The 21,588-nt window shown below is 44.2% G+C and overlaps 1 protein-coding gene and 1 long non-coding RNA gene across 4 annotated transcripts in view; one reads left to right on the plus strand and one right to left on the minus strand.

The window, feature by feature from the left end:
- Positions 1–21,588, minus strand: part of LOC146425329 (uncharacterized) — a 440,420-nt gene that overhangs the window by 329,752 nt on the left and 89,080 nt on the right. The window lies entirely within an intron of this gene.
- The window catches only part of LOC146425331 (CBP80/20-dependent translation initiation factor-like), a 365,952-nt gene that overhangs the window by 283,875 nt on the left and 60,489 nt on the right, over positions 1–21,588 (plus strand). For all 3 annotated transcript variants that reach the window (XM_085041609.1, XM_085041610.1, XM_085041611.1), the window contains one exon: positions 10,134–10,289. In XM_085041609.1, the coding sequence (XP_084897735.1) occupies positions 10,134–10,289 (156 nt within the window). The remainder of the gene's footprint in view (positions 1–10,133; positions 10,290–21,588) is intronic.

A 21,588-nucleotide genomic window follows, 5' to 3' on the forward strand; every position in this document is an offset into this window, starting at 1 on the left:
GGCAGGGTGTGGGGTTTCTTTTTAGTTCACAGAGCAGATTTTCAAATTTACTCATCACTACAATTTTTCTACTATAAATACTTTTTATTTTTACTTGTTTCTCTCTCTCTTCAGTTTTCTGCTCTCACCCCCACCCTTTTAAGAAGCAGTTTCTGCACTCACCCCCCCCCTTTCTCTTTTTGTAAATTAGCAACACAGACAGGGGACAGGTTGAGGGGTTTTTTGGTCAGTTTAATTAGGAAAAGAGGTTTTCTATTTAGCCAGGGGTTTCTTTTACGAGAGATAGTTTTTTGAGAACTTTTTTGGTGTGGGTCCAATCTCATGAGCAACATCCCGCCCGAATTTTTGCTGTAACATGAGTTTTTTGTTTATAAGGTGCTGTGCAGACTCTCCCGAGCTGAGGCCAGGCTGCTTTTATGCTAGGAGCAAGGTTTATCTCTCTCAGTCAAGGCCTTTTGCAGTTTTAACTCTTAGATGAGACTCCCACTGGTTCACAGTCTTTTCCAGGCATCCACCTCCTCCTCTGGAGAGAGCTGTGGGTGTATTTTTGCATCTTTATGGACTCCATGGGCTGCAGGAGGAATTTCTGGCTCCCCCATAGCTTCCACCACGGCTAGCAGAAAGTTTCAGCTCTGGTGCCGGAAGCACTGGAGTACTTCTTTCTCCCCCCTTTTTTACTGACCTTGGCACTTTCCATGCTGTTTTCTCTCACATATTTTCATCTGCACCTCCTCCTCTTCTAACTACAAAGTGAAAGAAGTGCGCGCTTGCTTTGTTTTGACTTTTTCTTAAATATGTTTTCACAGAGGCGTAATCAGCACTTCTAATTGGTTTAAATTTGGCCGGCAGCATGTCTATCATTTTCAGAGCCATCAGAGATTGGCTCTGCTGGACTTGATGTAAAAATTTTTAGAACTTGCACTCAGGACATACAGGAGCCATCTTTGTGTCACACCCCACCCCTCAGACACCTCCCTAGGCCTACTAGAACAGCTTTTGAGGGGCTTACATTTTTTTTAGATGTTAAAAACACTTTGCTGATGTTTTGGGCTAATCAAAACCACCACAACCTTGATGGCCCCTTAGCAGAGATGGCCCCCTCTATGGCAGCTGCTGCTTCCCCAGAGTGTGTTGTCAGGGCTGAGTCATGGAGAGGATAAAGAATACTGCCCCACTTATCTTAACAGCTTAAGGAGATGGTAATAAAATACATACTTTTGGTTACACCTTCCATGTAACCCAAGACAGTATTTCTTTAGGGTCCCTTGTCTCCCCACCAGTACCTCTCCACAGGACTGAGAGGTTGGCTTCTGGGTCTCAATTGTGTCATTACTTCCCTCTGTCTGTGTGTCCTGTGGTCTGTTCGTGTTCCTCTGCTCACTGTAAGGTCTGTCTAGGGCAGGCAATGGAATTTTTCTGTGTGATTGTGTCTGGGTTCATGGGATAACAGGGCTTTTAAGTGGTGATAAACTACTGTTATCCAGATGAGTTGACATTCCTGGCACGTGTTTAGAAATCCAGAAAGGTGCAAGATAGGAAGGGTGGCAATAAAATTAAGTAATGAGGAAGACATCTCCATCACCTGGGTACTACTGGAGGAGGTGCTGGTGGACATCCAGGACAAAATGGTGTTTGCTGTTCGTGGTATGCAGACCACGCTACTTCACCCTCTTGGTCATCACAGAGCTTCCACCAAGACAGTGCTTCAAGATGTCTAGCAACTGCTAAGGTTAACAACTGCACTTTTCTATTTGCACATTTATCATTATCACAGAATCACAGAATGGGTAAGGTTGGAAGGGACCACAGTGGGTCATCTGGTCCAACCTCCCTGCTCAGGCAGGGTTATCCTAGAGCACATTGCACAGGTTTGCATCCAGATGGTTCTTGAATATCTCCAGTGAGGGAGATTCCTCAACCTCTCTGGGAAATCTGTTCCAGTGCTTGGTCACTTGTGCAGTAAAGAACATTATGTTCTCACCTGTGTGCTTTAGACCTCAGATAAATTGATAATCAACCACTTGCACCTCCACAGCCCCTGAGGACCTCAGAAACATTGCTAGTTCAAGGTGTGAGATGACCACATTGGGTGGGTAATTGCTGCTGATCCTGGATTTGGAGCCAGACAGAGGTCACGGTGAGACTGGGGGGCAGATGGTTCAAGTGACCACTCACTTGGTTACCTCAGGGTGTTTGGAGACACAGCTCCTGTTGGCTCTGGTTATCAGCTGCCTCAGTTACCCAAGCCTGAGGAATTTCAAATTCATGTATGTTCCTAATCCTGGGAATTTGCTCAGCATCTCCTTTAGGAGGACTGTGAATTTTCTGATCTTGGTTTCCTCTTTCTGCCCAAATTCTTTTGAGTGGAATAAGCACTATTTGTGTCTGTCCAATGGCTGTGGGATCTTTGGTGAGTTTTTCTTGTAGAATTTGTCAGTGGCATTTAATGCAAGTTATATATCAGCTGATGGTCAGCTGATGGGTTATAGGTGCTCACAGAGTAGTGGTCACAGTCCTGGTAATCTGGACCTTCACCATGCGATGCATTTTGGAGACGTCTGTGTTTAGAAATGTTCAGAGAGCTGTGGCCATCATGGAACCAAGTCTATACTGAAGGCCATCAGGAGGATTTACTGCTTTTCCCAAAGTGGCCAAAACACCCTGAAGCCAGTGCATGTTCATGTGGTTCATATTCAGCTTGGAGGAAATTGTGTGATGCAAGTCTGTGAGTGAAATGCCTCATGGCTGGGTGAAGCCAGGACCTTTGTGAGTCTGGGCACAGGGTATCATCTTTAATTTAAAAGCTTTAGCTGCTTTAAATGTCAATAGTTCCTTTTTTGGAGTAATAATAATTGCCATGATTTGCATTTATCAGTCACACACTCTGAAGCACTTTGCATAGGAAGATGAAGAAATCGTTCCCATTTGCCAGCTGGGAAATCAGGGTACAGAGGTGATAGGACCCCACACAGGACTGGAAATAAATCTGTCTTCTGTGCTGTGGTTTCCCAGTCTTGTGTGGAAGCTGTTGGCTCAAAGCAGGTTGTCTATCATCATCTCACTCTGCTTTGTCCTATTGTCCTTTTGCGAGCAGTAGCATGGACAGGGATGGTGTGGTGGGATCTCAGTATGCTTCAGTTCTCAGGACCTGTGAGCAGGGTGCAGGCAGAGAGGCCAGAAGTGTTGCTACGGGTGACTGGAGGAAGAGCTGAGTCCATGGAAGAGCTGATGGTCCCACCTCATGTCCCACCATCTCTAGTACTTTAGTATAGCAAAGGAGCTTCTGTAGTGGTGTCCATGTGGAATGAGAGATTCTTGATGAAGCTGTGGGGAGTAGCTCTGATTCAGAAGTTCTTGGTGAGACCCCAGGCATCCATGGACAGAAGTGCTGGATCACTCCCTGGTGCTGTCACAGGTTTCTTCAGCACCTCCTGAGCTTCTTCCAAATTCCTGTGCTATAAACTACTCATCTCACTGAGCTATACTCCCCAAAACACAAAGCTATGTTCCAAGCCAGGACCTAAATGCAATAGTATTTAAATTATAAACAGGAAATAATGCAGTGATGTTAAGTGTTCAAAGTGTCATTTATGGAACCCTTTCTAGGAGGGTTTGATTGTCGTCCTGCTTGACTTTGCTGCCCACCAAAAATGGTAGAGGATGGATTTTCCTCCTCTCCCGTGGAATGGCTAGTCTTCTTGGCTTTTCTAGCTTGGTCCTTGTCTTGAAGAGGTCTCATGTCCAGGCCAGGAAAGTATAACATTGCATGAGCTGCATCTACGCTGAGATGAGGAGTGGGCTTTCACTTGGGTGCAACAGTGAAGCCCCCCAAGATAAAGGCATTTTCTATTTCCATTGCTGGCAGAAGCTTCAGTCAAGCTTCGAAAGGGTCCAGAGGAATATGTCAGAGAATGGGCAGAGCCATGGCCAATCTCTATTATGCACAAACATGGGCCGCCCCTGACCTCCTCATCACATGTGGTGAGGCCCAACTTGATGAACATGCTTAATCTTCAGGTCTATGCCCCAAAATTGTCCTGTATGAAACCTCTTTAGAGGTCCCCTTGGCATCCCTCCACTTGCCACATGGTTTTCCAATGAACTCTTCTCTCAAACCAGGCAGAGAAGGGAGATTAACCCTGCTACCTGTTATAAATACATTTTATTTTAAACTATAGGCACTGAAGGAAGGTCATCCAGTAAACACATCCAGATTATCTACAGACCAGAGAACCCCCAAATTAGTAATACAATTCATGTTTCAAAATACAACCAAACTGATGAAAGATAATTTGCTTACTGCCCTGATATCACTACTTAAGCATGGGGCAAGCCAATTCACAGGTTATTTTTATATAACTCCATGAGGCATTTCCAGAGCAAATAAAGTTCACTGGGCAGGACAGTGACGTGGCCATCTGGTTTCAGTGCTAGTCAGCTTCCTCAAGGCTTCTCATCAATGGTGTGGAGGTCTGCGGGTCAGGGCATGGCTCCTTTGGATGTGCCCCAGGCACACAGGACATGGGTTTGGTTCTCTGCTGAGCTGCTGTTCACTGCTGACCAGCTCTTCACATCTAACACACTGTTGGTCTGGCTCCTCTGTTTTTATTGCATACCCTTTGGAGAAGCAATTGAGTTGTTTTTCATGTTCTCAAAGTCCAGCATGATGGGTCGCAGATCCTGCTGAGAGCATGGCCGACATGCAGCCAGGTGAATTGTACCCATAACTCCATTGATCAAATACCTAGAAGACAGCAGTGGTTTCCTCAAACATGGACACCCAAGGGAGGTGGGACACCTCTGCATGGGTGACATTCAGGTTGGCTTGCTATGCTATGGTACTGGTCAAACCTACTGTCTAAAAGCCAAATTTAAGGACAAAGCTCACTGGACCACCTTCCTCGTGCACACCATGACACTGGTGTAGCACTGCCCTGCGGGGCTGAAGCAGATTGGTATCTCAGGATACTTCAGGAGAACCCTAGCACTGCAAGTCCAGCTACCATGAAGGTTCACAGAATCACATCTCCTGACAAGCCCAACTCTTGCCTGTAGGCAGGCATGGTCCAAAAAATGTAATCCCTACCTCTGAAAAGGTGCTTTTCCTACTTTGTCAAAGGAATTGATATCACACTCCCCTTTTGCAGAGAACATGCAAACAATGTCCTTTTGCAAAAATTGGCCCAACCTGGGTGAAAATGTTCATGGTGATCTTTGAATCCATCCCACATTCCATCCTCTGCTCCTGTCCTTTATGAGGGTCCATCAAAGTCTGCACAAGCAAAAAAAAAAGACCTCAGTACCTTTTCTTTTGCAAGGGTCATCTTCAGATGCAAAGTTGCAGGTAGTGTTCATTGATGTCTCTGGTGGGTGGCATCACCCACTGGGTGCCATAGGATGAAAAAAGAGGTTACTGTGTGGTGGCATTTCTTCATGTTCAGCTCCCATCCCAGGCCTGATGAGTTTGGTTTGGTTTGAGGGTTAATTTATGGAAATTTTTGGTTGGGTTGGTTGGTTTGATGTGTTTTTTTTTTACAGAAAATATTTTTTTAAAGAGAAAATGTTGAAGAGTCAGTTTTCTGCTTTGCAAGGCTGCCGAGCAGGGCAATGTGTTTGAAGCAGAAACAGGAAGGAAGGGAGTTTCCTGTGGTGGTTTTTATTCTTTCCCAGTAATCAGGAACCACAGAGCCCATGTGGTTATCCCAAGCTGCTAGGAATTTCCCAGCATGCCCCAGGGATCCTTAAATACTACACTGTTCCCTGTGTGCATCAGTGTAGACCTTCCCAGTCAGGACAGAAGAGCTGTTGGAGCACATCCAACCTGGGAGGGGCAGGATGGCTTGGGGGCTGGAGTCATGTGAGATGTGGAACACAGCTCAGTGCCAGGGAATGGAGACATCTCAGGGCAACAAGGAACAGCTCCAGGATTCAAAGGGTGCTTTTTGTTCACCTTATGGGTGGATGAGGCAGAAGAGGGACATGGGATGCTGTCACTCATTTTTTTTAAATTTCTCAATAGTCAAGACATCATTTCTCTGACTTTTTTAAAATTAAAATTCAAGTGAAAACTCCAGAATGAATAATTTGTTAACCCAGGGATGATAACGTGAGCTGGCAAATAACTCTCTCCTCCATGGGACTGGCTGGATAAGGAAAGGATGAACTCTGCAAATTTCCCCAGAGAGTCTAAAAAGACCCAACAAGATTTGGTTGCAGGTTGACTTCAGAGTCGCAGACACAGCTGGACAAGTGCCTTATAGAAATTGGTGTAGAGACGAATTAGTTATCACTGTTTGGTTAACAAGTGCCTCAGTTATGATACAAATCGTTTTCATGCCGATGCTAATTTTTTTCCTTTTGTAATGAAACATAAATAGCTCCTCTCTTGGATCTTCAACGCATACAGTTGTGTCATGAAAATAATTTTGCCTCACTTTCTTTAGCAGCTGCTTTACTGTTTTAGGGTGATGTTATGATAATCCTGTATTCCCTATCATCTGCTTTTATGCCCAGAAATGTGATCCTGTAGCTCTAACTGCATTCAGCAGCCTGGAGAAAGCACTCTCAGCACTGGTTGTTTTGAACCTCTCTCCCAGGCTTCTCAGCCTTGAAGCACGGGGCAGGAGGGGGGGAGAAGACACACTCCTGGGTCTGGCTTCCAGCGGTGGTGGCAGCTGCGAAAAGCTGTTTCCCTGGGACTGCTCCTTCTTCGTTCTTCTTCTTGGGCTTTTTTCTCCTACTTGTTTTCTCATCTGAGAGAAAGATCCCCCGGGAGGACGGTAGGCGAAGAATCATCCAGGGAGCCACCGGAGAAACTTCACCTAGCCCCCCCACCCCAGGACCCCCAGGCGGGGGTAAGCTACGCCCGAGAAAAAAGGACACTACAATGCAACAGCTGTTTACTCAGGTTTAAAAAAGTCCTTTTCCCCTTTCCCCCATGCCTCCTTGCAGGGCACTTTGTTGGCTTTGTTAAACAGGGTTTTTTTTAACTGTCATCCAAGAAATTCTGTTGTGGTGGGGGAGGGGGTGCTGGAAGCCCTCTTCTTTGGGGGGAGGCGTTCGTTCAGAGCACTTTCCTCCTAGACTTGTCTCTAACCCAAGACATTTACTTACCTTTATTTCAAAAGAAATATGTCCTGTGTGTTGTCCAGGCCATGAAAGCAAACTTTGGTGTGGTAGCTTTATATCTCCCCGGCTTTGAAGAATACAGCAACAGGTTGGAGCATTCACAACAGCAAAGCCCTTTGTCTCAGGCAGTAGGAATAAACAGAGATGAAAAAGATAAAGGATAACTTATTTAGTTGCTGGATTTCAAATGTCGTGCAACCTGCACTAAGAACACACAGTGCTGGTAACAAACTTGTCCTGTTCTTTAATTTTCCACTACTTAGTGTTTATTAACTTTTAATACCAATGAATGGTCACCATGGAGACAGACAAAAAAAACCACATGAGACATCATGCAAGAAGCTCTGTAGCATTGCTGAGAGCACAGGGAAATCCTCTTGTTTCTGAGTGCAATGCATTCTCTTGTGCCATCCTCTAGAAAGGTTTTTATTTGCTTTTTGTTTTGCCACACAGTCCCAAAACACACATCCCTTTTCATATCCTGCCTTTGAGAAACTCTCTTTTTTTTTCCTCTTGTATTGGGTTTGTATGGCCTGGTTTTTGGTAGTGGGGAGGCATAGAGATGACTTCTGTGAGAAGCTGCTAGAGGCTTCCACCATTTCCAGCAGAGCCAACCCCTGGTGGCTCCAAAGATGGACGTGCTGCTGGCCAAGCCTGGGCCAATTAGAAATGGTGGTAATGCCTCTGTGATAACATATTTAAGAAGAAATCATAACAAAGGATGTGGCACAGTTTTAATTATGACTAGAGAAGAGCAGAGTGAGAATATGTGAGTGGAAAACAACATGCAGGCGCCAAGGTCAGTGAAGAAAGAGGGGGAGGAGGTGCTCCAGGCGCCGGAGCTGAGATTCCCCTGCAGCCCGTGGTGCAGATCATGGTGAAGCAGGCTGTCTCCCTGCAGCCCATGGAGGTCCATGGGGATGCAGAGATCCACCTACAGCCCATGGAGAGGACCCACACCGGAGCAGGTGGCTGCCTAGAGGAGGCTGTGAGCCTGTGGGAGACCTGTGGAGAGAGGGGCCCTGCTCCCAGGCTGGAGCAGCCTGTCCTTGAAGGACTGCACCCCGTGGAAGAGTGACTCATGCTGCAGCAGTTCGCAAGGAACTGCTGCTCGTGAGATGGAGCCACGTTGGACAACTTTGCCGAGAACTGTCTCCCATGGGAGGGACCCCATGGTGCAGCAGGGGAAGGACTCCTCTCCCTGAGCAGTGAAACAAACAACGAGTGATGAACTTACCATAACCCCCATTCCCTGTCTCCTTGCACCACTTGGGTAGGAGGCAGAGCTGGGAAGGAGGGAGAAGTGGGGGGTGTGGCAGGACACTCCCCTCCCCCTTCTCTCTCTCCCTGATCGGTCCCAGGAAATGGATGGCTCAGATTAGGTTGATAACCTAATCAAGGGCTACCTGGTGCTGGCGACTGAAAGTCTGAAAAGACACTCCCCTGTGGAATGCAGAGAGAATGTGAGCAAATTTTCAGTGACTACAAATACACACTTTTATCCTATAAAAAGCTCACGAAAAGTCAGAAAGCTAGAAGCTTTCTACATGGAACGTGAAGTAAAAGCTTTCTCCCCTGAGTTTGGACGCAAGCTCTGTGGTTACTTCCCGAGGGATTGAGTGAGGACGTTGATGTATCCCCAGCTCCAAAAAACTGGATTTGGTGAGATCATTGAGTTTCCTAAATTGTATTATTCCGGCTAACTTATAGGTACCTTTCTTAACTTGCATTTCAGCTAGCTCAAGCAAGCATTTTTTAACTTGCATTATCGTTCAAGCAAGCATTTCTTGCGTTTTTAACTATCTTTATAGTTCAAGCAAGGTTTTACCCCATAATTGCATTTTTAGCTACCATAGTGTTGCAATTATGTATTCATTGTGTGTCTATGTGTGTCAATCTGTTCTATGTTTGTATGTTTGTTATGTTCTGTGTCAAATAAATGGTATTTATAGACAAATCGGCCAGATATCAAAGAATCTTGCGAACAGGACTAAGTCTTGGGGAACTAGCTGTCTTAAAACCTGTCAAACTGCAAAAGCACATAAATCTCCTCTCTCCCATGCAAGACGGGGGGAAGGTGCTTAAGGTCTTGTTTTACTTCTCATTATCCTGCTCTGATTTTGTTAGTAATAAATTCACCTTATATCTCTAATTTGAGCCTGTTTTGCCCTTGATGGTATTTAGTAAGCAATCTCTCCCGGTCCTTATCTCAACTCATGAGCCCTTCATTAAATTTGCTCTCCTCTGTCCAGCTGCAGAGGGTTTAGAGGGGAGTCAGTGAGTGGCTTTCACGGGTGCCTGGCATCCAGCGAGCATCAACCTACAATATCTCCCCAGCTGGAGGACTCCCCAGCTCCATAAATTATGTCACTTGGATAATCTTTCATCATGGCAACCATTAGCTCAGGAGCAAGGTGACCTTTCAATGCCAAGCCCAGGCTGCACTGATCTTCTGGTCTGTCAGGGACCCAGTATTACCATAATTTTGTGAGACCCCAGGGAGCAGCCAGGCCATTAGGTTGCTTCTGGCCAGACACTTACTCTGCTGAAGATACTGGAATTAATAGGCTGGGCAGGTCCACCTGGACCACCAAGCCCAGTATGGCCATTAGCATTCATTGTGTTTCCCCCGCATTTCATTTAACCTCTTTGTTCCTGCTTTTTTTTTAAACTTGGTTGCACATATGGAAAAGAGTCCCCATGACTGTCCAAGGGGGGTGGCAGGCCACGGGGGGCACTGTGTCTAGCACAAGCCATGGCAGTTATTGCAGGGGTTGGTAATATTTCTACCAGTATCTGCTTTCTGGTGGCTTTGCTGTGTTGAAATTCCAACCACTCCACATACATTGAGTAATCTTCCTGCTGTTACTAAAGAATCTGTCTGTCTGTCTGTCTGTCTTCCCCCCGTTTCAATTTCCACTTAATCCTCTCTCTAGACAGCCATTGCCTCTCCCATGGTGATGTGGTTTTCCTGATGTAGCCTGTTATCTCTGTCCCTCTTGCAGAAGGACTTCACCATGAGGGAGGAGTTGCAGCAGCAGGATGTGGAGCGCTGGCTGGGGTTCATCACCTTTCTCTGCGAAGTCTTCAGTACCATGAGGAGCAGCACCGGAGAGCCCTTTCGAGTCCTTGTCTGCCCCATTTATACCTGCCTCAGGGAGGTAAATGCCTTCAGAGTTTGTCCTTCTCCACTGGTGGGCCAAGCTGTTGTGTTGCAGTGCTGAGGTGCTCATGATTCATAAATGACACTGGCACAGGTTGCCCAGAGAAGCTGTTCCCTCCCCCCCCTCCTCATCCCAGGCAGTGTTCAAGGCCAGGTTAGATGGGGCTTGGAGCAACCTGGTCTAGTGGAAGATGTCCCTGCTCATGGCAGGGGGTTTGGAATGAGATGATCTTTAAGGTCCCTTCCAACCTAAGCCATTCAATGATTCTATGTTTGTTTTATGAGTCCTAGAGGTTTGCTTTGCCAACACCAGCACTTCTCACCTCAAAAGTACCTATGTCTGCAGGGATGCTTGGGTTTTCCTGCATATTGTGTTTCTGCTAATTAAGAGCATGTGCTCCAAGCAAGACCCCTTTGTCCAAGGGTTTGCAAAGCCCAACAGTTGGTATGCAAACAGTTTGAGTTTGCAAATCCCAATGTTGTGAAAATCCCCACCTAAGGGGCTTAAAAAGCTTCTTAAAGCAGGTGAAGTCACCTGAATAGATGAGATGGACTGAGGGGAGAAAAGAGCAGAGAAGTAAGGTTCCATATGTCCTTACTCCCCACCTAGTGCAGCAGAAATCCAGCCCTGCCATCAGGGTTGGGGACATTTCAGAACCCGAGCTCCTGATGAGCTTCTTTCAGAGCCTGAGCATCTCATGGTTTGATATGGTGGGAGAAACCTTGGTGAGGACAAACAGAAAAGGCAACTCAAGGAGGGCTTTCTCCCATCCTGTTTTAATGGTGGTTTTGTCTCCTGCTGCTGTCTGGAGAAGACTTTCACAGAAAAACCTGCCTCATTGCCCAGGGCTGGAGCTGTGAATCTCAAATTGTCAGTAATGCTTCTGTCGGGCCATAAATAACTTTCTGTAAAATAAGTTCTCTGCTAGACCCTTGGCAAAGGAAGCATAAAGAAACTGCCGACAATAACTTTTTACATGTATGAGAAGTTTTCTCTGAATGATAACACATCATAAACATTTTGTCTTCATGGTAATATTGTATGCAGGGTTCACAGATGGTGACTGTAGCAGTGAGAAAGACTGCAGGCATCGTGATGGGGCACACATATCCATAGTAGGAGGTGGTAGAGGGATGCTAAGAATAGCCTAACATCCCCAAAATGTCTGCCCATGGAGGTATGTGTCACTTTATGGGGAAGTGTTACAAACTGGTTTAAACACAGAAGAGCAAAGGAAACTAAGTCTTTGCAAATAAAATGAACCAAACCCTGAAAGTTTCAAAATATACCCCAAAAATTTTATTAAAACCAAACAAGGTTAGATATTGGTGCCAAAAAATTGGTATAGTTTTTTTAATAGTAAAAGAGGCAAAGAGAAAGAAAGAGAAAAGAAATAGAAAAAGAAGTGTGCATGGAGGGTGGGGGGACAGGGAGACAGTGACAGGGGTTAGATAGAAACATATCACCCTCCTGGGGGTCCCAACGACATCTCGTTGTTTTTCCTTCATCTGGTCTTCTGGGTGGTGAGGGTCCCCCGTTGCCGTGTTGAAAAGTACAGAATCCAGTGGATTAATATACATTTGGGCCAGGTGGAAACGCCCACGTGCCTCCTGAGGGGGCTAGGTTTTGACACTGTCCCTTGCAACACTGTGGATCTGTTGCATCATGTTGTAGTGCTCTGGTGCAGGGTCTAGGGACCCCTTTGGGGAGAAGGCTTTTGATGATCCATGACAAACCTTCAGCTGTCCTTTGTGTGGATAAGCTTTTCCCGGGATGAAGGGGCCCCTGCAGCTGGGCTCCTCTGCACAGCGGAGGATGGGCTTTCACTGCCTCTGACCAGAGACTTTTTCGCTACATACCCAAAACCTCTCCTCCCCCCCACCCTTTGGTGTGAGGGTCTGTGCCAGCCTGGCAGCTGATATCCCTGGGGCTATAGTCTCCACCCTGAAGATGCTAAGCTTGATCCCTCTGTGAATGTATTTCTTCTCCCCAGACCTGAGTTTATCTTATCTCCATCAGCAAGCAGTTCAGGTCCTCAGTCAGAAGGCCTATTCAGGGCATGGTGGTCTTCTCTGCAGCTTTTCTAATACAGTTTTGCTATAATAGGCAATAGTCCTTCATGAAGATATTAAAGCCATAAACGATAACATTTTAGTCTCTGACAGGAAGATCTAGGCATCTAGCAGTCTTCATTTCCCTCTGCTTCCCATCACAGTCATGACAAAACCCAGCCCTTATTCTGCCAGGATTTTTCTCTGTCCACTCCTGTCTACCCTTGCCATGCTGTCATGGTCCCTCGTGTCATCTTGCTGGTATGTGAGGATACAGTGACAACATAAAAGGTGCACAGAAGGACATGAATTTCATGTATTAGGGATATTTTTTGCTACAGGGAAGCTCCATAAAAAAGCCTTTACTAATTATATCAAGATTGATTCGCCCCAAGCAAGCCCGGAGGCACTTCAGAGACAAAGTCAGAGAAGTGGGTATCTGCTTTATTCGGTGCACCGGGTGTGGGGGAATTCTGAGAAAAGAGTGGACAAATAGAAAACCCAAATCTATTTGCACTTCAACCATTCTTGTTTCTTTGAGCTTTTGCCCCTTCCACCAGCACGGCGCTTGTCAGTTCTGGCCTTGTGGATTCCCTTAATCTTATCAAGATAAAAGGGGGCAAAAGGAATCCTTTTGCCATTGAGCACAAGAAATCGCTAGTAATATTAATGACTTCCAAGAAATTATTTGTATAACCACTCCTATCCTGGAGAATGTAATGAATATTCATGAATTTTACCTATAACACTGTGCCTTTGGGGGTACTGAGGTGTGTATGTTTGGTGGAAACAATTCCCACACATCCGGTGCACCGAATAAAGCAAATACCCACTTCTCTGACTTGGTCTCTGAAGTGTCTCTGAGCTCGATTGGGGCGAATCAAACTGGCACCCCAGATGGGACCCTGACTCTGCTCGGCTGCCGGATCCAGGGGTAAGCAGATCTCCCAGTCGCCACCCTGAATTTTCAGGGGGAGCTCAGCTGTCCTTTGGCTCACAGCGGGGGTAAACTAAGGACCATCTGCACCAAATTAAGGTATTTGCTACTTTTACAAAAACAGAAATGCCTGCAGGTCCGGGGTAACATAACGACGAGAGGGAAACTCACAGCAGTCTCAATATGAGATATAAAGTAAGCTCCATTTTATTTCACCAAACGAGAGACTTATATACTGTTACAGAAGTTACTATTCATAGCTACACACACACCTGCAGTCTGTTCTCACACATTCAGGGATCCTCCTGTTAACTCCCTTATTCTTTTCTCATAACACTTCTGACTCCCTAATCTTTCTCCTGACATTCTTCCCACAGAACATTCTCAGGTAAACAAGCCACTGTAGCTTGTTGGAATTTTACTGAGGCCTGAGAATACTGAAGCCCTGCTCAGGTTTACTCAGTTAGCATAAGTTTTGCTGGAAAACTGCGTTTTCCAACAGTTCCCCCGTTTCGCTTGTGAGAACAGACGTTGTCTGTTATCAGATTAATTTGCTTTGCTATAAGTAATTCTTCTTATTAGAATTGTTATAAGTTTACCTAAGGAAATTTCACTTGTTATTTAGATATGTTGCCATGGTCTAGGAACTGTCGTTGCTGAAAACATTCACTTCACAGGTAAAGCTTGGAGAACTTTTCCCGGGTAAGGACTCCAAGTTTACCTGGAAGAAGGTTTAGCTTTTATAAACTCAATTTGGTAAATGAAAATTATTTGATCACATTTTGATGCAGAACACTTGGGACTCATGGCATGTTTCCCAGCCAGTTAGAACCAAAGCTTGGCCAGAGCTTAGGTGCTAAGTGGAAGGGTTTTCTTAGAACATCTTATAAACAAGCTTTGATTAATATCAATAAGGAGAGTGTCTTAACATGTTACTATTTTTGTAGATAGCTATATAAGGTGAGATGAAATATTTGAAAATAGTAGATATTATTATTTTACTTTAACTAAGAAAGATAACACTGCAAATGCTTTTTGGGAATAATAATGTAAACTAACAAATTTAAAACTTAAAATTAATATCACTAAAAATGAATAAGGCTTAATCTTAATAAATCTTATTTTAAACTAACAAATTGGACTTAACTATAATGGAATTTAAAATTGATATCACTTTAACAACTTAACTCTAACAAAATTTAAAACTTAACAGAATTTAAAATTAACATCACTTAATATTACTTAACAGAATCTTAACTTTAACAGAACTTACAACTTAATAGAATTTAAATTCACTATTACTTAACTTTAACAGAATCTATGCTTAACCAAAAGTACTTAACAGGTAGTTTAAACTATTCAGTATAACTTTACAACTTACATTTCTTTCACATTAAAACTCTCAAGAAATCAAAATCACACTCTCATCAGTCACAGGCTTCATCTACACATTAAAGCATTCGAAAAGCAAACACCACTCTCAGTAGGCCTACAATATTCACACATACACACAAATGCTTTAGCAAAATTCAGCTTTCGTTTAAGGCTTTTAGTATTCAAGGTGTTATTTTTTATCAGGATAATATCTGGTTACAATGCTTCTTTATTAGTAAATCGCTGGAAATAGGTTTTGGTCTCGGTGTCAGTGCAGCCAGGCAGAAGGAAGAGCCGATCTGCTCCATTCTGTATCAGACTGCTGTTTCTGCTGGCAACGCTGTTGGTTAGTTCTGGTTCGCTGCTGAAGCTGTCAATCATTTCTTCATCCTTGGGGAGGAGCAGAGTTTAGAGTTTCACCACAGATGTCACCGTTGGGGCAGTGAAGGAGGCGTGGATGGCTCACGGCTCCGCCTACTGGGGCACCCTCTGGGACCTCTGTTTTCGCCGTCATTTGACCGGAAACCACGGTCGGAGCAACTTCCGCCACAGGTCTGTTTGTGTGGTCTGCAGGCGGCACGCAGTGAAGGGTAGGGGCCGCCGCTGCTCCTCGGTCACTGGTCACTTTCCGTTTGTTCTTTTTGTTTTTACAAGCTTCTGTGCTGTGAGTATCTCTGTTGCAGCGGGAACACCAAACTTTTTCGTTACAGTTCTTTCTTATGTGTTTTTCATTCCCACATCGGTAACATCGGGATGATTTCTGGTTACTCTGTTTCTTTACCTGCGATATTTGAGCTCTCTCAAACAAAGCAGCTAAGATGTTTTTCGTTGTAAAATTGCCAAGCTCTGTGATACATTGAGACAGGAACAGATTTTTCATCCAATCGAGTAACTTTGTATTCTCGGCTGTCGGCAGCGCGGGAGAGCTACTATTCTTCCCCCCCCCTCCCTGGCGGGGGGGGTTTCCCCGGCTGTTGTGCCGCGGCCGAAGTTTTACGCATATCAAAAGCGGCACAGTAACTCACAGGTTTTTCTCTGCTCCATGCGGCTGTTATGTCCTGTGCCGTGAGCCACGCAAGGTTTTGCTCTGTGGCATGTTTCTGTAAGCAGGCTACGACTTTACTCCATGGTTTGCCAAGCTTTCTTGCAATTTTATCACAGTCCAAAAGTAAAGTAGCTCCATAATTCAACCACTCTCCCACACTGAATACTGTAATAGGATTTGTAAAAAATCCATAAGCTTGTCCTACCACCATCAGGCCCATTAAGTGTGATAGGCTACTTTTACTGAGTCCGTGCTTTTCTAAAAAGCATAACAATAAAAATTGGGCTACCTCTGATTCCATTATGGTCCAGCTGGTTTTCAGGGTCCTGGTCGAGACCGTCTAAGCACTCTGTCGGAGCTCGCAGTCGCCAGAGTTTGTGCAGTTCACCGAAGTGTAGCCCCCACGGTAGGCAGGTCCTATTCGGCCTGTGTCTGCTGGATCTTCCCCGATTCGGGCGAAGATTTTGACACACCGTCGCTGCACAGCTTCGGCGCCTCTCCGTTCCCGCCGCTCTCAGAAGCAGGGTCGTAAAACTCTGCTGTTGGCGTCCGTAGTCGTCGGGATCACCATTTAACATAACGACGAGATGGAAACTCACAGCAGTCTCAATATGAGATATAAAGTAAGCTCCATTTTATTTCACCAAACGAGAGACTTATATACTGTTACAGAAGTTACTATTCATAGCTACACACACACCTGCAGTCTGCTTCTCACACATTCAGGGATCCTCCTGTTAACTCCCTTATTCTTTTCTCATAACACTTCTGACTCCCTAATCTTTCTCCTGACATTCTTCCCACAGAACATTCTCAGGTAAACAAGCCACTGTAGCTTGTTGGAATTTTACTGAGGCCTGAGAATGCTGAGGCCCTGCTCAGGTTTATTCAGTTAGCATAAGTTTTGCTGGAAAACTGCGTTTTCCAACACTGGGGTACTAGTCCCTGAGGGTGGGTTGAGACTGGGTCTCCCGAAATTAGTCCCGGGCAAGGGGTTGGACCCTGCTGTCAAGAAAAGGTACCTTTAAGGGGTTGGATCCCTGGGGTTAGACCCCGCTATAGTGAAAGGTACCTTTAAGGTGTTGGACTCCACTGTACTACACCATCATACTGTGATCTTTGTTCTGTCTGTCGTTATAAACTGTTGATTTGGAGTATCTAGAGGGGGGGCAGATTGTATTATTGAAAAGAAAGATTTTAGCCACTAAATTGAGAACACCCAGACCCCGACACCTTTTTAATATTGCTCCATTTGATTTTGCTTTTGAATTCCTGTGTTTTGTGTGTGGAAACAGTTGTGAAACTTAGTGCACTTGTATTAATAGTGAGAGGAAGTGATATTGTCTATTTGCTCAAGTGCTTTTGAAATTATTTTGAATGTGTATGTGTGTACTGTGTGTGCAAAATTTTACCTGTGTTAATTTGTATTTTTGCCAGCATATAAATTTATGCGGGGATGCCCACAAGGTAAAAATAACTAATTGAATCTAATAAGTACCTCTTTAAAACTCCTGTGTGTAGCTGCTGAAATATGGTTGTATAGAATGTAGTAGATAGAGCTTGCAAGTAAATAGAGAAAAAAAAAAAGAAAAAGAAAGAAGAGAGGAGAAGTATTTCAGGACCCTCCCCCATCTTGCCTAAAATTTTAGCAGCTGACCCAGGGCGAGCTGCAGTGCCCTGTATCCTCTGCTTTCGGAGCAGCAGGAGGGAGCGCAGAGGTGCTGCTGGCTGTGCCTGCTGAGAGCGCAGGAGGGGGAAGGGCTGCATTTGGATACTGCAGAAGGAATGTCTAGAAATGTGGATTGTCTGTTAAGAGTTTTGTCTGAGTCACTGGAATGACTTTGTGAGACAATGAGCACCCCCAGGCAGTAGTGCGGGTGGGGGCTGGAAGAAGGGCTGAATAAGCCCCTGAACGGACTGGTTAAAAAGATACTGCAAATGTATGTAAGAAAGGATAAAGAAAAGGCAAAAGCAAAAGTGATGCCATACGTATTACAGCCCCAAAAGAATAAACTGCGAGGCCCCTGGGGCAGAGGAGACAGGGCCAGCCACCAGGAGGTGGCAAAGGCATTCCCTCCTCAGCAAGATAAAGCTGATCAGAGCAGCAGCTGATAAGAGATCAAACTGCTATCTGCAGGGCAGAGTCACTGAAGCAGGAATGTCTGTAGAAACAACTAGATCCTCAGGGGGTTCAGTCCTCTCTGTATGGTTTGTTGTCATGACAAGTAACTTTTGCAAAAGTGTTGTTCCCCATGCTTTGAAAATTTAGCAGCCACTTTTGGAGAACACAGTAGCCTGATGCTAATTTTGTAAGTTGCCAGATCCAGTGGCTGGCAGCTATTCATTGTCTCAGAATGTAGCCAGAGGCTGGCTGCACTGTCTGCAAAAGTTGTGCAGCCAGAGTTCTGATAGTAAATGAAGCCCGAGGGCTGACAATAGAAAAATATCTGATAAGTTTCACACCAAGTTGAAAATTTATTGACTCAAACAGCATCTGAGTAAATGACCAGTGCAGTTATTGTACTGTGAATCTTGTTTAATAAAACAAGAGTATTTAGAATTAAAAAACGAAGGAGTTTGACTCAGCCTCCTTGAAGAGGTTGAGGAAAACCTATGACTGCACAGCATTCGGTGATAAATCTCTAGACCCGAGCTAGGGAAGATTTGCAGGCACTCCCTAGCCTTGGGGAGGGAATGTGTTTGCTGGTGAGTCTTCAAGAGTAATAGAAAAGAACAATTTAAAAGATACACTATCATTAATGAAAAAGTTAAAAGAAGTGAAACATTGCCTCTCACATGGTCAGCTCGAGCAGCAGAGCTGTAGGTGCTTGTAAAATCCTGCAAAGTATATCAAGACAAAATAGTGAATATTTTTACTAATTCTAAATATGCATATAGAGTAATACATGCATTTAAGAAATTATAAGAAAAAAAAAAGTTTATTAACCTGCAAGAGTAAAACATTAGTTCATTAAATCTTAATTTCTCACTTATTAGAAACTTGATTTGTATAAGAATTTCCAATGGGGAGTTGAAAGAGGCAAGAATTCGTCCTTCTCCCCACTCTAACATGTGTTATCACTGTGCAAGTTTGTTTTAACATCCTTCAGTGTCCTCATCAGATAAAAAGCTGTGTCCAGATGTGAGACGAGCCACTCAAGCCACAGAAGCAAAAAGAACTGCTAACTTCCCTCACGACTGTGAGATCTACGGCCAGAGACTCCTCTCTAATGTGAAACTCCAGACAAAGAGGACACAAAAGAACAGTATTGGACAACATAATATACAGTAAATCAGTTTAAAGCTGCAACGCCAAAAATGAAACACATTAAATGGTTTTGCCTTTTGTATTTCCAGAACAGTGTTATTCACAGTCAGCTATCCTAGCAAAACCTTGTAATAATTGTAATAGCAAGTATGGCTTCAGATGCAAAGGGGTAAGTAAGCCAGAAAAAAAAAAAAAAGAGACAAAGCTATATGAGCTTAAATCTAAATTTGTGAAATTGAAATATAACAATAACAAAATAATTTTATTTTTAAAATGAAAAGGTTTCAAAAAGATAGCTGGCTATTCTACTAAGTATTTATAGCTGTTGCTGTTTAATGCATATTTGTTTGTCCAGTGTTTAAGAATGCTAAGCCCCACAAAAGAAAAAATACTGCCTTTGAAAAATCACTAAAAGTCATAGACCAATCTGCCAAGCTTTGGGCTCTGCAATTTAAAAGATAATTTTAAATTTAAAATAGCAGTTAAAAGTGCCATTTTTCAGTAGCACATTTGAGGTCCTAGAAAGAGCTCGCAAAATTGTATAAAAAGATCCTGAATGTGTTGATTTTTGTGAGTGGCTAATATTTGTGAGCATATTTTTTCTGTAAATTGAAACATAATCTAGATTTACAGAGAGTAAAATAAAAGACTAAAAAGGGGGGAAAATAGCCTAATAGATCACAAGCAAAAGACTAACAGTATGAAAATCATAGTCAGTTATCCTTTATGCTTTCCTCTTTCCTTTATGCTCTGTTTGCTAGAAATTCTACCAAAGTGAAGAAAAAGTACCCCATTTTACAAGCAAGAAAAACTATCAGTGGTCCTAATCATTGTCTAGAGCCATGATGTGAGCTGCCAGAAACTGAAAAGATTAATGTCTTTGCGACACTTCAGGATGCCTGTGTGTGTGGGGAAGGGACAGGTCAGGCCTTGCCCTGGTGAGACAGTGAACTGCCCCTAACCTCAGCCCCAGAGCATCCCAGCCCTGCAGTGAGGTCCAGTCATGGACACAGCAGAGGCAGTGCTGCACAGAGCTCCAAGCCCAGCCCTATAGTGGGGCCAGCCATGCACACAGCAGAGGCCGTGCTCCATTCTCCCCATCCCTGACTCCAAAGAAACCTGCTGGGGGATGGAAGGCCCAAGAAAGCCAAAAGAATTAACATTCCTCTTAGAATTTCTATAGACTCTGTCTTTCCTCTTTTTCTTCAAAATAACTGCTCAAAATTCTAGACCTATAGGAAAGCTAATATTTAAAATAAAAATCAAACTAAAGTAAGACAAAAGCCCAAGAGTTAGTGCCCCCAGGGGAGAGTTGATATTAAATATATGAACACAGTGCCCATAAAGTTTTGACCTTGGGATAACAAAGTTGCTGTGCAATAAGACCAGTATCTCTCCACATTAGTGTTGTTCCTCAACTAACAGAGCTTACTCCGAACTTTTCTACTAATAGATAACCCCACCAATTTTCACAGCTTTGCCAGGTAGTTTATACCCTGGCCCGAAGTAAGTAAACTAAAGAAGAATCTTTCTGCCACTATAGAGACCATAATGAATGCCACTGCAGATGCCATAAGAGCACAGCAAATCAAGATTAAAAGCATCTCACAATTAACACACAATTAATGTGTGTTTGGAGGAGTGAATTGATTCGCCCCAATCGAGCTCAGAGACACTTCAGAAACCAAGTCAGGGAAGTGGGTATTTGCTTTATTCGGTGCACCGGATGTGTGGGAATTGTTTCCACCAAACACACACACCAGTACCTCCAAAGGCACAGTGTTATAGGTAAAATTCATGAATATTCATTACATTCTCCAGGATAGGAGTGGTTATACAAATAATTTCGCAGAAGTCATGAATATCATTAGCATGTGCACCACGCATGCTCCGTATGTCCCAGTGGTCTTTGGAGACCCCCAAAGTAATCCTCCAAGATGAAAGCCCTAAAAGTCTTCATCACAATGCACTTTTCACCTTTCTCTCTGGAGCATGGGTAGTCCTTCGTGGGATGATTCAGCGATTTCTTGTGCTGGCTTCAAACGGATTCTTTTGTGCCTCTTATCTTGATAAGATTAAGGAAATCCTGTTTTTCTAGGTTTTAGAATTCACATATTCTGTCTCCCAGTAGTTAACTTGAGTTACCTATTGACTACTCCTTTCTCAAGATGCCATGCATAAATTTGCTTCTTAAAAAGACATCTATGTTCTTTAGCAAGACAGCTCTGTCCCTGTGGTGTTGTTTGTCAGAGAAGACTTTTAGCTTAGTTGACATGGGTGAGCCTAAGTGTTCCAGCTCTCCTGCCCCAAAATGGTTGATCTGAGACTGCTCACTCCACAGGGTTGTGACCTTGACTCCTGGTGTTTCTCTTCCATGGCTCTGCGATAGGTTTTCATCTTTCCACCATTTTTGGCCACTGTCAGCTAATCTTGATGCACAGGGCCAACCCAGGAGATCACAACCACCTATTTATCAGTAGTGATAGGTGCCAGGCTCTGAGATGGTTGCCAGAACCAAAGTCAGGCTGTAGACTCAGATGAGGAAGTGGTAGTGAGCTCCTCCAGCTTTATCCAGGAGATGACGAGGATATTTGCACAGACTGGCCCTGCCAGGTGCTTCT

This window comes from Lichenostomus cassidix, chromosome W, assembly GCF_008360975.1.
Source record: "Lichenostomus cassidix isolate B80296 chromosome W, HeHo_3.0, whole genome shotgun sequence".
Classification (NCBI taxonomy): Eukaryota; Metazoa; Chordata; class Aves; order Passeriformes; family Meliphagidae; genus Lichenostomus; species Lichenostomus cassidix.